Source organism: Rousettus aegyptiacus, unplaced genomic scaffold (genome assembly GCF_014176215.1).
Source record: "Rousettus aegyptiacus isolate mRouAeg1 unplaced genomic scaffold, mRouAeg1.p scaffold_m13_p_2, whole genome shotgun sequence".
Lineage (NCBI taxonomy): Eukaryota > Metazoa > Chordata > Mammalia > Chiroptera > Pteropodidae > Rousettus > Rousettus aegyptiacus.
Genome location: NW_023416295.1, coordinates 42766770 through 42783360, shown reverse-complemented (window position 1 = coordinate 42783360; position 16591 = coordinate 42766770). Strand labels below are relative to the sequence as shown.

Below are 16591 nucleotides of genomic sequence, written 5' to 3'. Positions count from 1 at the left end.
TCAGTAGCCTGGGGCTTGGGGACCCCTGCTGTAAGGCACAAGTTGGGGGTGGAGGCACACTCATCTGAAAGCCTCCCAAGACATTCTAGTGTCAGTATTAAAGCTTATTACATTTCTTCAAAAATATGTCAAGGTAAGAGCAAAAATCAACCAAACTTGTTTGCTGATATATAATTGTTATTTTGGCTGATTGAATACTTCTAATAACTCTCTATGGTCATTTATAAGGCAGTCCCTGGTTTTTCAAAAAAGTCGTGCATTTATACACCTAAAATATGTTCCAGAATATATTCAATTAGTGTTAAATAGAACAAAATCTACTAGATCTTTCATACTTGATATTTTTCCCACTTCTAGCACACTTTAATATGCTGAAAATTACTAATTGCTATTATCTGTTTTTTCTTTTCTGAAAAAAATCTATTTTTTCTATTTCTTTTCTTAGGATTTTATTCCTAAGTTATGCCCCCAGAAGCTAGACTTTTATATTCAGTGTATATTATTCATTGTAATATATATTATTTAATATAGATGATATTGTTCTTATTAATGCTAATTAAATCCTTATGCATATCAAAGTCGAAATTTCTGATAAAAATCCTTTAAAGCTGCACTTATGGCTCTTTATACTGAGTACTTTCTCTGAAATAAACATTTTCTTCATTTAGTCTATAAATGCACTTTTAAAAATTTCTTTGGGAATTCAATGTTGTTATGTGATTTTGTGTGAGAACTCAGTGTTTATATAAAATATTGTTCACTTCCTGGTGCCTTGGATCAGAGTGAAGGAGCAAGCAAATCCTGGGTAAGTGGTTTTCCGTGTGGGTCAGCTCCTGCTTGAACAGTTTCCCTCAGTCCCGAGAAATTAGACTTAAACCACCTCGCCATGTTTTATGTACCTGAGCTGTCGGCTTATTTCAATGTGAAGTTTCATGTTATTGAGTGCCATTATCTGGGCCACGCTTTCTGCGTTCACCATAAAACAGTCAGTTGAGGTGCATATGTGGCTTCGGGTGCAAAACTAGGGATTTGGGAGCATGAGCATTGAAAGCATCAACTGTTGTGTGAGTCTGCAGAGGGTTTTATTCATAAGCACTTTAATGGTTTGCTTCGGGCTAAGCTCATGTCATGTATCTGTTGAAGACTCAGTCAATGTTAATTGATCTTCTGAATCATTATTCTGAAAGTTTCATGAATCAGAAGATCAAAATAATGGCTAGGTAAACAAGCAAATGTCATCTTGTAAGTGTGTAAAATACAGTCTTGTCCCTCCCCCCACATGCTGCAGTGTTTCCTTCAGATGCATTTAATGATGGAAGCTTAGTGATATAAGATAAACTTGTACTAAGGAAGATAAGAAAATGTATTTCTTGCTTGCTTGCTTGCTTGCTTGCTTTTATTTGCTTGTTAGTAAGAGAATGGTAAATGGAGATCAGGGTTGGGGCATCAAGTGAGATTAGAAATGATGATGAGGAGAAATTTTAAAAGTTACTCATTTATTCATTCCTTTATTCATTGTATTTCATTCAACAGACTGTATATGAGGCACCATGCAAGATGTGGAACACCAAGATAAAAGTAGCCCCGGCCATGTTCCCGGGAAGCTCATGGTCTGATTTCTGAGCTGAGTAGTTTTTACTCAGGAAATAGTTAAATGGACCATGGTGTAGTCCATTCATATTGGTACATGGGTGGTGCAGATTTCCATGGCTCTGGTCATTCAGAAGAATAGAAGGTCTCTGAGCTGTGAGCAGGGCCACAGATTAGGAGGAATCCAGCCTTGAATTAGACCTGAGTAGACAAAAGCAGCTCATGAGGAAGGACCTGATATTAACTTCTTAAAATTAAAATAAAGCAAAATTATAGTAACTTTGCATACTTTGGGTTAAATATTTTCTTTTGTCAAAACCTATTTATTTGCATCTAGACTTAGAACCTTCATATATCTTTGGTTAATTTTAAAATTTTTTTTAACTAAAAGCTCATATTTTTCCTCAAAAGATGTAAATATGATTTAGTGCTCTAAAGATGATTAGTTTATTCGCTAGAGAATTCAGTACTTCCAGCTGTGTATTATCATAGCATTTTGGCTGTGTTCACACTCTTGTGTCTGTCCATACTTTCTCATCGGGCCAGTCTTACCCTCACTGGCTGTCTCCTCCCATCACCTCTGAGGCTGGACCCTCTTTTGGAACTCATTACAGCCATTGCTTAGGCATTTAAGTTTACTGGCAGTTTACTCCTTTCTAAGGAATCACTGTCCATGGTTAGACCAATGGAGAGATATCTGGAGAATGGTAGTTAATTCACAGTGGCTGAAGCATGGAGTGAACAGGGAAGAATTAATCTAGGAGTAGCTAGTTAAGTAAGTGCAACCAGCTCATCAAGGACTACAGAAAGGAGTTTCAATTCATCTTACCAGTGCTGGGGAAGCCATAAAGAATTTTAACTAGTAGTGATAATTCCATAAATTGAAAATATTACTACATATTTCTGTATGTGAGAACAAATACTCTGATACAGTCTGGAGGATGGATGGCATAAGGTAAAATTAGTTGGGCAGAATCTTTAAGGTATTTGAGATGATGCAGGCCTGAACTAAGGAAGTACCAGGGTTAGTAGAAGGAGGGAATGGGTTTCAAAGACACGGGGGTGGGGGTGGGGGAGTTAGCATGGCTTGGAGATCAGCTGAATATTAGAGCCAGAGTCAAGAATATTTTTCAGGTTGTTTTCCGCAAGAGAAGGAATGTAAGAGGAACTTATTTGTTAAAAGTAAATAATAAACATTTTTTTATTTTCAGAGATTGAAGTGTCTGTGGGACATCCAACATGCAATTAGATATATAGATCTGGGGCTAGGGAGAGAGGTCTGGGCTAGAGAGAAAGATGTGGATACCACAGTATGTCACTGAAGTTATAGATATTGATAAATTGTGTTTTCAGTCAGAATTAAAAATGATCAACAGTGGTGCCATAGAGAACATTAATATTTGAAGGACATACTTTAAAAAAAAAGACGACGATCTGAGACCCAAAGGAAGCAGCTGAAGATACTAGATAGCAAATACCATTGAGCTTAAGGGTAAAGAGTTTTGATAGTTTCAAGAAGGAAAAGGTTAACGGAATGTGATTTAACAACAAATAATATATGGACTGAAAGTCAACCTTTGAACTTGCCAATTATCTCAGCATGTTTGTATCATGATGGGTAGGAACCAGCAGATAAGGGGACATTGAAGATGGGAAACAAGTAATAGGGTCATCCTGTTGGCCAACTTCACTTTCATTGTCCCTCTTTTAATATAGCACTTAGAATAGAACAAGATACTAACCAGTTTAAATACATTGAGACAATTGTTCTGAATATGCTTTTATATCAGTGTAACTTCACATTGTATTATGATGTGATTTTAGGTAGCCTAAAAACGTCTTTGACCCATATTCAAGTGTCATCAGTTAAAGCCCCAGATATTGTTTTTATGACCAGTTACCAAGCCAAGTCTTGCCCCAGAGAGTTAAAGAGACAGAGTCTATGTTTAAATAACCTCTTAAATTAGTCTAACATTTTTAAAGCATATTTTTTATTTGACATATATGTAATGATTAAAATGCTGCTTTTCAATAAAGATTTTAAGTATAGCAACTTGGTAAATTGCATATCTTTTTGGAAAGCACATAGCATATAAAATATATGAAATTAGCATTCTTCATTAAATGTATAGCAGAAACATACATAATTCTCTTATTTTACCTCCATGAAACTTTAAAAGTAACTTTCACACATGAGAGGCAACATTGATGTTGGATTTGAGCCTTTAGGACAGGACATTTTATGTGACATCTATCCCTGTATAAATGACTTTATACTACATTCATGTCCCATTGAATTTAGTGTCCTGAAAACCAAAATCAAATAGTATTAATAAGACTAGAGTAACCTCAGCACCCCAGATTACTATAATAATAAAAGATTTGACTTAACTCAAGTCTGTCTTCAATACATTATACTTTGTCACTGTTATTAGTGTGATTGATTTCTGGCCCCAGAAATTGTACAAAACCTGTGCTAAATGTAGTGGGTGTTGGGTCCATACAGATGTGAGCATCATAATATGATCCTTGTATTCCATCTAGAATTACTGTATTTCATTGAATTGATATGCCATCAATTGTTAGAGGTACCATTGTTTTGTGCATTTTACGAAGAAAGGAAAAATACTGCTGTCAATTAAAGTGACTCACTGCTTCAGAGGTATTGTATGTGGGAGGAAATGTGCATCTTCGAATTAATGAACTGTGGTGTGTATGGGAATATAAACAAAAAATTGGCACAGAATAGCATAATTACAATCCCAGTCATAGTATTTACCATCCTTCCTGTCTATAGCATTTCACATACCCAAAATAAATATTCAGTGTTGGGATAAAAGTCCTGTGTATATTTGTTCGTTCCTGAACTCCGTAGTTCCCTGAGACTTGGCCAAATTTGTTCTGTACAAAGATATTCTTCATAGAATTCTTTACATATTTTTTTGTTTTTTTAGCTATCCAGTAAATTCAAATTGATATCATTTTGGACATAAGAAAGTAATGCTGAATGTAGAAAACCATATGCACTTAAACATTCATGGCAGCTTTATTTATTCTAGGAAAAATCAGTAACAGCCTAAGTTCCCGATAATAGGAAATAATTGCTTATTACACAGATGTTAAAATTATATTTGTGAAGAGTTTGCAACATAAATTAAATGCTTATGTGCAAAGAATAAGTGGCAGACACAGGATGTGAAGTATGCGCTCACTAAGTAATGTGAAAAATGCATAGGAAAAAATAAACCAAGCCATCAACAGTTGGTCGATTGGGTAGTAAAGTATGACTTTCAAAAAATATTGTCTTACTTTTTACATTTTTCTAAATGTACTATAATAGTACATGTTTATTTTGAAATTGAAAAACAAGGTGATTTTTAAGATAAACCCATGATTTGGTTCCTGGTAGCTCAGCCTCAAGAGTTTCTATAACTCATTTTTTCACTCTCCTTAAACCGGTTGTGCTTTTGACACAAAGGATTTGAATCTCTGATGATTCCGTCTTGCCACATGTTTCATATCCTTCTCCAGCCATCAGACTCTTTCCTATGTTGACTTATCAGAACCCACAGTTCCTTCCATTCACTAAAATGCACTTGCCAGCATCTTACCCAGTCTAAGGTAAATTCTCACCCCTTGTCTGCTTGGGTGAATGAATGGTAGTGGTTCATAGCCAAGGAGGTAGGGATTTGGGCAATTGATTCTGCCTTAGATCTTCAAGATGGTAACTTCTTTTACAGATTGGGAAAGAATTGTGTGTTTCTTGAATATATTAGGCTTGAATGTATATGAGAGACATGAGGCACTGGGGAAACGAGCATGCCTTGTGGAGAGTTTTTGGTCAAGTCCGGCCTCACCAACAAAAGCAAGTAGTGAGAATAAGCAGAGTACCTGCCTGAAGAATCTAGGTGGAGTTCCTAAGCCTCCCTGTTAGGCCTTTGGTACTGGATGTCGCTAAAAGACTGCGTTACTACTGACAACTCCCGTAGCTTTTCTTGCTTATTGGCTGGCGTGAGTGACTGGTGATCTGCCTCCTTTTCCCTTGCTTTGTCATTCTTCATGCCCTGTGGGTGCATTCCATACATTGTTTATGCCATTATCAGGGCTCTTCTATGCTAATTATCACTAATAGAGTCATTTCCCTGAAAATAACCTCTACTCCTCAGTGTTCCCAAGGCTTCCATGATATCACTACAGAGAAAATAATTGACTTTCAGGGAGGGAAATAGTAAATGTGGTCCTGAGCACTACCTGAGGGTGCTACACCACAAAGGTCATTCATGGCACTTAGTTGTAGCAAACTTCAAAAACAGTCCATACGATCAAGGCAAAAGGAGGAGTCACCAGGGAAAGACGCACAGAAATAGGCTGCTGCATGCTCAGTTGTATGCTTACACTTTCTACCATTGGAGTTGTCAGAGTCGAAACGGTATTTATTGCCATACTTTGTGTGTGTGTGTGTTATGTAACAACTTTTTTCTACCACTGCATATATATTAATACAATATTCCTTTAAAAATTTTAATATGCTCCATATTAATATGAATGGCTGGAAGTTAACTGCACACCTTCACACACACACATACTTGTAGGCAGGATCACATTCAATGACTGTTGGATGATATGAGACCTTAAATGAGAATTGGACTTTTTAAAATATCCAGAGCAAACAATTCTACAACTTTCCTTATAAATTGCAAGCCTGTATTTAAAATTTTTACCCTGAGGAAAATCATTACTTAGTCTTGCCATTGAATTTTTGTGGGATTGTTTTATGAACTCTATTCCAGTGGCAACAGAGTGCGCTGTCACTTTGCAGGAACCATTAGTTAAGGTTTGTATGAAACCCTGAGGTCAAGGTTGTGATTCTGAAATTAAAACCTACCATGAGGTCTCCCACTTCCGAGATAGCAAAAGTACATCTGGTTCCAGTTATTCCAATAACTAAGATAAATTTTGGTATATACTTATGGACAGAGAAATAATGAAAGGACAAATTAACATATATGTTGTAGTCACAACGGATAGGAGTAAAGCAGTTTTGTTGTTGTTGTTATTGTTGTTTCGAAATTCCAAGTCGTTGAGATTTTGCTCCAGGAAGAATGATCCAGAGCACTTTTGCAGACTATAAAGATATTAGGATTCTTCCTTTGAAGCACATAGTTTATTTACTAAAACTGAACGTATTTCCTGCTATCTGCAAATGTAATGACTAGGATCTGTATCCTCCTTTAATCCGTCAATACTTGACAGCCCACCAGATTGAGTGTGTTATATTTTTCACACATATTATGAAATGGTTCTACAGACTTTAAACAAAAGCCAAAAGCTGCAAGTGATCAATTTTCTCTTCAAAAAGCAGAAGCTGGGCGCAAGAGAGAGAGGAGAGGCTATTCTATGCCCCATGCTCAAGGATTGTGCACTGCACTATATAGGTGTGAAATTTAGCCACTTTGTAATTTATCTTGGGTGTTTTAATAGGTGCAGAGTTATAATTACTATATAATGTTTGTGTGTGTGTTGATTTATTGTATTCATTGGCTCTATGTAAAGAAAAGCAAAATGCTTCTTCCCTTGGGCGGATGTCATGACATTTGTCTTTAGTTAAGCCCTGAAGCTTATCTTCCACTCTAGAACATTAATTTCCATCTTCTAAATGCCAATTTTAATGGAAAGGAGCTGTCCAGGTTGTCACTAGGCCTTTGTGAAAGTCCTCACAAAGGTGTTTTACTTGAGACTTCATCTAACTCCAGTAGCTATATCTGTCTTAAGTATGTGGGACACGTTCCCATGCAGTGTAATGTGTGTACCTTTGCCCTCAGGGCCGCTGTAGGGAGCCATGCACACTTAACTGTGTTCTAGCAGGTGTTGTTATTTTGATGTTGAAAGTAATGTGATGCAGATAACTTGGAGTTAGCTTCCTTTCTGTGTTATGTTCTTCATTATGCTTGGCGATGTCGACACTGTTCAGTGAAGGCATCTTCTGGTCTGTACTTGAGTTAGTTCTGCTGTACTGTCTTATGTATTAATCCTGTGCTCCTGGAAAATGAAAATACAGCTATTTTATTTTACAAAACTAAAGTGTAATTTTATAAAATATAAAGCCAGTTCATTGTTCATCTCATTTCCAAATTATTTTTAAGATAACTATCTGGCTTTAAGATGGCCCCCAAACTTTGGAAACTAGAACAATAAATTGGAATAATTAATAGTGTTTATTCCAAGGTGTAAAATGTAATATATATGTGGTGGTAGACAGGGTTTGGATGTAATGGGCCTGACTCTAAGGGAGAGAAAATTCCATAAATCGTTTTTATAAACTCCGCGAACTCTTTCAACCCACTAACCTACCAAGTAGTAGCCTTACATTATAGAAAAATGAATACCTTAATTCTGAGCCATCTATTTTCTTCTGGTCTGTCTTATGTATGTGGAACCATAAGTTACAGCTAAGAACATTATAGTGTTTGTTGTCTAAAAGGTACCTGTGTGCTTGCTCTTTTCTATGCTCGCTTATTAATTTGAAATTACATGTGCGGTTTTCGTTATTTTAAGGCACTCAACCAGAATGCTGAACTGAGGAGTCGGTTGAGCAGAATACATTCAGAATCTATTATTTGTGATCAGGTTGTCAGTGTAAATATTATTCCTAGCCCCGATGAGGTAAGATTCATTTTTAATAGATGTAGAGTTTTCATTTTATAACATCTAAATCTACTACATATTTTTGTTTCTTTTTATGCAGTTCTTTCCCTGTGTAAATATTTGTGTTGCTGACAGTACAGTATTCTTTGGAATAAAGAATGTACATGAGCTTGATATCACTTATTCTTGGTAACCAGAATCTATTTTTGTCTATTACTGTGTTCACCTGATGCCACTGAATATTTAGTTTATATATACTCCAGCCTATGAATTTTCTGTGTCTGTGTCAGTCTTCATTTGAAATGTTCATTATCATGAGATGGCCTGCGAAATGTTGGGGGAAAGTAAAACATTTTTAGCCAAAAAGCTGCTAAATAAAAGTTTTCTTAAGGTTTATTTTAAAAGTCTTATCTAAGGAGTCACCTGACCTTTCTAAGATAATATTAATGGTGCTGCTACAGCTACTACTGATAATAATAATGTTGATAATAATTAAATGCTAACATGTGTCCAGTGAATGCTTATTATGTCCTAGGCATTGTGCTAACACCTTTACATGTGGTATCTCATTTGACACTCTCAATGACCCTCTTAAGTAGGTGCTATTACTCTATTTTTCAGAAGAATTTTGAAGAAATGGTAAGAGGATAGAGGAACGTTCAGTATTTGGACTAAAGCGTGTAATTCTTTTTACAACCCTTTATAAAATTATTGTATTATAACCATGAGAATTTATACTTTCCAACAGTTATATTAGAACTTTAGATACAGTAATACATGTAATAAGATGAGAGTTTTAACTAATAGTATGGTTATATTTGCACCAAAAACATATGTTTTAATAGATATCTATAGGTACAAGGGTTCTACTGTCTAACTGCTTATAAATACCATCCCAAGGCAGCCTTTATTTAAGTTGTCCACTTATATGTTCATGCATCTCCCTGGATCCCATGATCTCTAATAACAGTTATGCTCACTCAATTGCCTGGAGTCTGGAAGTATTTCTAAAACTTTGTTATTCACAAATTAGTTAACAATCTCAGTTTGAATCTTGTTTCAACCTGAAATGTGCACAAGAATATATGTATATAAGTTCTCTTACATATTTTTCTTACTGAAACTTAAATAGCTTCCTTGAGAACAGTAGTTATCACTTAAAAATACAGTTTGAAATAAGGTTTAATACTCTAGTCAAATGTTTCATTGGCTAAAATTCATGAAAATGACATATATTCCTTCTTAAAAATTAGTCTTGTAGGTTGTTTTCTTATAATATCTGTAGTGGTCTCTACAAGTACTTCTTTAGGTTTAGTATACTGGTTAGAATATGGCTAGTAATGACAGACCTGAGTATATGAGAATGAACTTGTCTCCACAATCAATTCATGGTATTGATAGAGACTCAACTTGTTAAATTCCAGTTAATATTAATTAAGCATAATTCTAAAATCAAGCCATAGTTCCAACACCTTTCAGCTATGCCTCTTAGATTCTTTAGACATATTGGAAGGAAATTTATGCAGTGGTCATTTACTGAGTTGTAAGTGAAAATTACTTGTGGTCACAAATCTTTTAACATATGGTGCGAATTTCTCTAGAAATCTGGCTAGTACGTCATGGTCTAATTTGAACAAATAGCTATTCTTTGCACCAATAACGATTACACCATATGCTTCTCTCTCCTGTAGGCTGGTGAGCAAATTCATGTCAGTCTCCCCCTGTCACAGCAAGTAGCCAATGAGAGCCGCCTCTCCATGTCAGAGTCTGTCTCTGAGTTCTTCGATGCCCAAGAAGTGCTCCTCTCTGCAAGCTCGTCAGAGAATGAGGTAAGGGTCCTTAATCCATCAACCACAACTGCTTCTGACTGTGAGTTTGGATTAAAGAAAGTAAGGTTATGGAGACTAGCTAATAAATGTAGAAAAAGTAAGAGGATTTGAAAATCATCATTCGTGCTTGCATGTGTGTGTGCACACAAATATCTATGTGTGTACATTATATATATGCCTATATACACACATCTTTGTTAGAGATGTGCATTTGAGCTTAGAAGGATAATGTCTAGCATATCTAGTTGGGTAATTATGGTTTTGGGGGTTACTACTGCCTATCACAAAAGCTTTATTGGATTACTTTTCATGCTTATGAGTCTTGGCAAGGTCTTGGTAACAGGGACTCTCTTCTTTGGTCAAGTTGCAGAAATTTATTTTTTTTAACTGAAATTTTGTCAAGTATGCTTTTTTCCCCCTGGGAAGACACAGCCAAAACACTTTCCCACACAGTTGAATAGGAATTTTGTCATCTGATATTGCAAATCTGTACTGCATTTTTACAAAAAGGAAACAATCATTGCTAAATGTTATTTTCATTTGCATAGAAAATAGATTGGAAGGAAACATCCTGACAATTAGTAGTAGTTATTTGTGGATATTTGGGATTATGAGTGATTTTAAAAACAAAAACATAAGTGGAAAAGAGAAATAATGAACACATATATCACTTTTATAATGGAAGAAAGGTAAAATTAAATACTTGTATCAGGTACTAAATTTGTTACCACACCAAGCCATGCACCTGCCTCTGAGATCCCTAGTCATTCATTAACAGATTCACAGAAAATCCTGTTCACAAGCCAGAGTACTAGTTTAATTATCCATAATGATAATTGATGCTATCAGATAGACAAAATAATCACGCTTGCTGATTAGTGTCTCTTTCCCTGCAGACAAATTCTTCGTGGGAAACCTAATTGTAGTCAGGAGGTTGTTTGGTGAGCAAGGAAGGAATGGGAGCAGGAGAAGTGAGTTGAGTGAACTTAAGGCCAAGAAGGCCAGGATGTAATAGCTCCAATCTTTCGTCTTCATTAGAGGGATATCTTGCCAAATGGATGGGGTCTTTGTGTCTGTGAACCAGTCTCACAGGGACTCTCATGCTGGAGACATGTTACCAGCATTTTATTTTCTGGCTCCCTATTCTGAGCTCCCATTGCTGACCAGTCCTTCTCCTTCTTCAATCAGGTTACAGTCAAACCTGACTCTACATTATCTGGGCTCTGACCCATCATCAGATGACTATAACTTATCTCTCAGAAAGCAACCTTATTGCCCTGTTTCCAAGTTCTGGGGGCACAGCCCAATTGCCACTTGCACCAGACACTGGCAATACAGAAGTGAAGAGGACGTGAAGCAGGTTGTTGTCCAAGTCTAAGCAAGAGGGTGGTGCCACCCCCAGGGGAAGAGAGAACCTAATGGTAGAGGGAGGGACAAGTAAATAGAGGGAAAAGGGGCATGGAGACGATATGTTCACGTTGAGACATCACGTGTTTATCAGATTTCTCAGTGGAGTTATCTGGCTAGCATTTGGATATTAAAGTCTAAAGTGAAAGTGAGAGTTGGCTCAGGATCCACTTAACCAGCTGCCTATGAGACGTTGCCACCTGGGTGCTCTACAGAACCTTGAATTCAGCATGTCCAAAAACAAATTGATCAACAAACCCCTTACACACACACACACACACACACACACACACACACACACACACACCAAGGAATAAAACACAAACCTACCCATACTTCTCATATGGCTTATCTAAATACTCTTCTACCCAGGTGTTCCCATCAAATACCTGGGTATTTTCCTTCACTCCTCTGCCTTACTACCACCACCACTCACATTGAGTCACTCATCATCAGGTACTGTAACTTGTGTTACCTAGATACTCTCAGAGCCATATTTTCATATAGCATCACAGCCACTACTCCAATTCAGTCATCCATCATTTTCCCACTTAGATTACCCTATCAATATCTATAATTAGTTTTCTTGCTTCCCTTTTTGCCCCTTCTAATCCATTTTTCACTGGGAAGCCTGATTAATCTTTCTAAAACACAAATCTGATCATGTTCCTGTTCCCCACTGTACTTAGGATAACAACCTAAACTCCTTAGCTGTCATACAAAGACCCTTTACACCGATCTCTGCTCTCAGCTGCAGCCTCTTGCAACCTCCATTCTTCTGGATCTTCCAGGAGTAAAAAGTGATGCCTGGAGTTACCATTTTGCTAAAGACACTCCATGTCCCTTGCTGAAGCAAGTAGAGTGACTATCTCCTACAACCCACACTGGAAAGAACTGAACTCTGCATGGAAACTAAGAAAAAAATGTAACCTATATGATGAACTGAAGAATATGTGAAACATAAGAAAAATTAATAAAAGATGAAATTCAAACTTTAAAAAGAGATAATAGGTAGATAGATGCTAAAAAGATTGATAAGTATAGTGTTGAAGTAGGTGTGGAGAGGCGGATGCTCTCATATACTGCCGGTAAGAACAAATGAATACCGTCTTTCAGGAGACCAGTTTGGCAACGTGGGACAAAAGCCTTAAAGTGACCCATCTGACCCAGCAATTTTACTTCCAAGAGTAATGAAATTGCCAGATGGATTCACAGAAATATATTTACAACGATGTTCACCTAAGTATTGTCTATATTAATAAAAAATTGGAAACAACTTAAATGCTGGTTAAATTCCTTGTGTTAAAACTGTCTTACGAAATATGTTGTCATTCCAAATAAAGATAAGGAACTATATTTATTAGAATGGAAATATATTGAGCACTATAAAATAATATATAAGCCAATTCCTTTTTTTTAGTATCTAAAGATGGATATATCAATATGTTTGTATAGGCATTTTGAAATTGGGGGTAATACTCACCAAATGTCAAAAGTGGTTTTAAGTGATGGACTTTGGGTGATTTTCATATAATCTGTTTACCCTCATGTAATTTCTGTTTTCTTACAATAAGAATGTTTAGTTTTTATGTACAGAAATAATATAGCTTTATTTTCATTTTGAAGTTAAATAAATACCATCAGCTCTCTTGCCTGCAGTAGAGACATTAGTTTTTCACGTTCCTCTGAATGGCTCTGCCAGTGCTCCTCTGTTTTATTATCTGCTTTGTTTCTAACTCCCCTGAGTATATATGTTGTCCCTTGATTTTATTCTCATGCAAATTTTGGCTTCAGTTCCATGTTTTTCTCATGTAGAGAGTGGCTCAATTTTTTATTTCTTCCTGTTTCTTCTTCCCTCACCCCAAAGAATTCACTGGATTTGTTCATTATACTTCAAACGTGACTCTCAAAACAGCTTCGTCTCTGGATCCTTATTGTGGCCATCTTAAATCTAAGCTGGCAGTGTTTCTTACCTGGATCTATGCGCTATCCCATTACCTGGCCTCCCTGCAGAAAGTTGCCAAGTATCTTTCAGACACTAAATATGACTCGGTCATTCTTTTACATTTAATAACTCATAAAATTATGAGAATCTTTTATCTCGACATGAAAAGCCCTCATACTTGGACCCTCTTCTTGTTCTCTCCACCCTCCTCACAGCCACTCAACTTTTTAGCATTCCTAGATGAAATATTTCTCTTGTGATCCTCACCTTTGCATATTCCCCCTTCTTCATGTGTTTCTTCTCCCCCTTCTAACAGCTTTTTCAACACCAGTTTAAATATTATTTCCTCTGGGCAGGCTCTCCTGACTCTCCTAGCAGAGTCACAGGGCCTCCTATTTTGTACATTCTTACTACTTTGTACTGAAATATTTCTGGTGACGTACTGGCCTCCCCACACTCCCATCCCAGCTAAGACAGGGAGCTACTTAAAGACAAGGGCTGCTCTCAACCAATCCTACATTCTGGCACAGGGAAGATCCTCATGTGCTGAATGCATATATGCCAAATACATTTCCCACTCTGACCTCTGCTTCTCGTTTGGGCAACATCTTGTTGTATTTAATCATTTGATTTTCTGAACTTTCAAGACTGACGTTTCAAGGATTCTCATCCTTTCTGTGTTCTTTCCTTTGTTAGGCTTCAGACGATGAGTCTTACATCAGTGATGTGAGTGATAATATATCTGAAGACAACACCAGCGTTGCAGACAACATTTCTCGGCAAAGTATGCGCCCTTTGAGCTTCCACATTATTCTGTCTACATGCCCAATCACAGTGCTGGTGTTCCAATGAACAATCACTTTGTCCCCTCACTGATTGTTCCTTTTGCAGCTGATTGTTCCTTTTGCAGCTGATTGTTCGGTAGGGTTTTTTTTTTTTTTTGTAGAATCTGTTGAGGCAAATGGTTGAAAAATCTGTTAGTTAAATGGCTAAGTGAAAAAGTTTTACTCCTCGCTTAAGCCAAAAGTTTCAGTCCTTCTTATTTTTAAATTTGACTTATTTTTTATTAAATAATATTTTAGTATATTTAACACTCTGTTTGAAAAAACTATATACTAATGTTTCATGCACTTATTAGCAACCTTATATTGAAATAATTCTGTTCACCCTTGAGAGAGTATAATGAAGGCTTAAGAAATGAATCACAGTCAGAATTATTTGAAAGGGCCATTTCCCTCCCAAGGTTTATGAAATCAGAAAAGTAAAATATTTTTCATTGTGAGGCTCATCTTTCTCCCTCTTTCAGTCTTGAATGGGGAGCTTACAGGGGGAGCCTTCCGAAACGGACGTCGGACACGCCTGCCAGCTCCCTGTCCTGACACCAGTAACATTAACCTGTGGAATATCTTGAGAAATAACATTGGTAAAGACCTTTCCAAAGTCTCTATGCCTGTGGAGCTAAACGAGCCACTCAACACTCTGCAGCACCTCTGCGAGGAAATGGAATACAGTGAACTTCTGGACAAGGCTTCGGAAACCGATGATCCTTATGAGCGCATGGTAATAAATAAATAACAGAGTTGGGCTCTGTGGGATTTGTCAACCCTAGGTCTAGGCTTAGACAAAACCCTTTCTGATGGCATATTTGTTTTTGCACAACATTCTCACCGCATAGGTAAGAAATTCTCCTGGAAGATACACACTTCATGACTTATGCTTAGTTCAGAGTGTTTCTGAAGTTAGGATGTAAAGGTATTACTCTCCTTGCAGGTTGGAGGTATGCCTAGCCTTGCTTTATCAGTTTGTCCTAAATGCCAAGAGAGCCCACTCGTTCAGGCACTTAAGTCTGAGAATGTAACCTTCTGTGTGCGCTTTGCCTTGGCCTCTGTTCCACACGACTGTGGAAACCTTGACCTGCCCTCTGAAAAACATCAGCAGCCACAACCCTTCTGCACATGGAGCTAAGATTGTGTAAATGGCATAATCTATAAACTGAGTTTCAGAAATGTTGAACTCTGTGATGATACTCAGGAAATGGGGTGACAGGTGAATGAAAAGTACTTGGCCTCAATTGCCTGCTGGTTCCATGTGAGGAGTTTAACTTCATTTTCACTTACCTTTCCCCCCCATGAATTTATAAAGAGTCTGTGCAAATAATAGAAAATGCACATACCATCCAGTCAGCAACCATTGACGAGGCTATGTAAAATCTGGAGGAATGAGGGACTAACAGTCCTGGAAGTAGTCTCTCCTATATTATTTTCCTTTCTTAAATGTTTTAACAGGTTCTTATTGCTGCATTTGCAGTTTCAGGATATTGCTCCACCTATTTCAGAGCAGGAAGTAAGCCATTCAACCCCGTCCTTGGAGAGACTTATGAATGCATTAGAGAGGACAAGGGATTCCGCTTTTTCTCAGAACAGGTAAGTCCCACGGACTCACTGAGGCTTCTGTGTACATAGACGGGCAGTTTGATGATGAAAATAGCTTTTTGATAAACCTGTTTGGGGTCAATCATTCTACCAGTTAACAAAAAACTCATTTAGTTTACCTATGTAATGGCTCCATCTAAATAAATCTAGTCAAGTTCTTTGTTTATGAGCACGAAGTCTTAAAAGAGTCAGTAATTTACTTCTACATTTTGAGAATAATTCACTAGTAGAGACGGACAGTTGAGTAGCTTTCATTTAGGGGTAGCCAATATATGTTGCAAAAAAAGTTATTGTTTATGGAAATTTTAACATTGTTGTCATTGCCTTCTGTTTTGTTTTTCATTACCAGGTTAGCCATCATCCACCCATTTCTGCCTGTCACTGTGAATCCAAGAATTTTGTGTTTTGGCAAGGTTTGTTTTTCAATTACAACTTAAAAAGTCCAATTGATGAGACTATGAAACGGTTTCTAGTTTCTAAGAGTTCACCGTGCTCAGTTTAGATTTCTACCTGTGGGACTTGGAGAACGTTTGTAATTGGTGCAGAGTTCAGCTTTAGGAATTAGATTTTCTGTTGTAAAGCATGTTATCTGGGAGGCGAGAATGTTTGCCTAGGAAGCAAAGCCCGATGGGACAGCAAAGCTCCGTGCTCACTGTGCCGGTTCGGGGCTATCACTTTGATTCATTGTCTACCTATAACATAGAAGTTATATATGCTGCCTTCTTGCTTCCTGAAGGTGTGTG

The 16591-nt window shown here is 37.1% G+C and overlaps 1 protein-coding gene across 11 annotated transcripts in view; it reads left to right on the top strand.

The window, feature by feature from the left end:
• Window positions 1-16591, top strand: part of OSBPL6 (oxysterol binding protein like 6) — a 179696-nt gene that overhangs the window by 153372 nt on the left and 9733 nt on the right. For 4 of the 11 annotated variants that reach the window (XM_016152584.2, XM_016152582.2, XM_016152586.2 and 1 more), the window contains 7 exons: window positions 782-805; window positions 8146-8253; window positions 9927-10064; window positions 14113-14200; window positions 14723-14976; window positions 15702-15839; window positions 16198-16261. In XM_016152584.2, coding sequence (XP_016008070.1) covers window positions 782-805; window positions 8146-8253; window positions 9927-10064; window positions 14113-14200; window positions 14723-14976; window positions 15702-15839; window positions 16198-16261 — 814 coding nt within the window. The remainder of the gene's footprint in view (window positions 1-781; window positions 806-8145; window positions 8254-9926; window positions 10065-14112; window positions 14201-14722; window positions 14977-15701; window positions 15840-16197; window positions 16262-16591) is intronic. The other 7 variants (XM_016152585.2, XM_016152592.2, XM_016152588.2 and 4 more) reach the window with 2 other exon arrangements.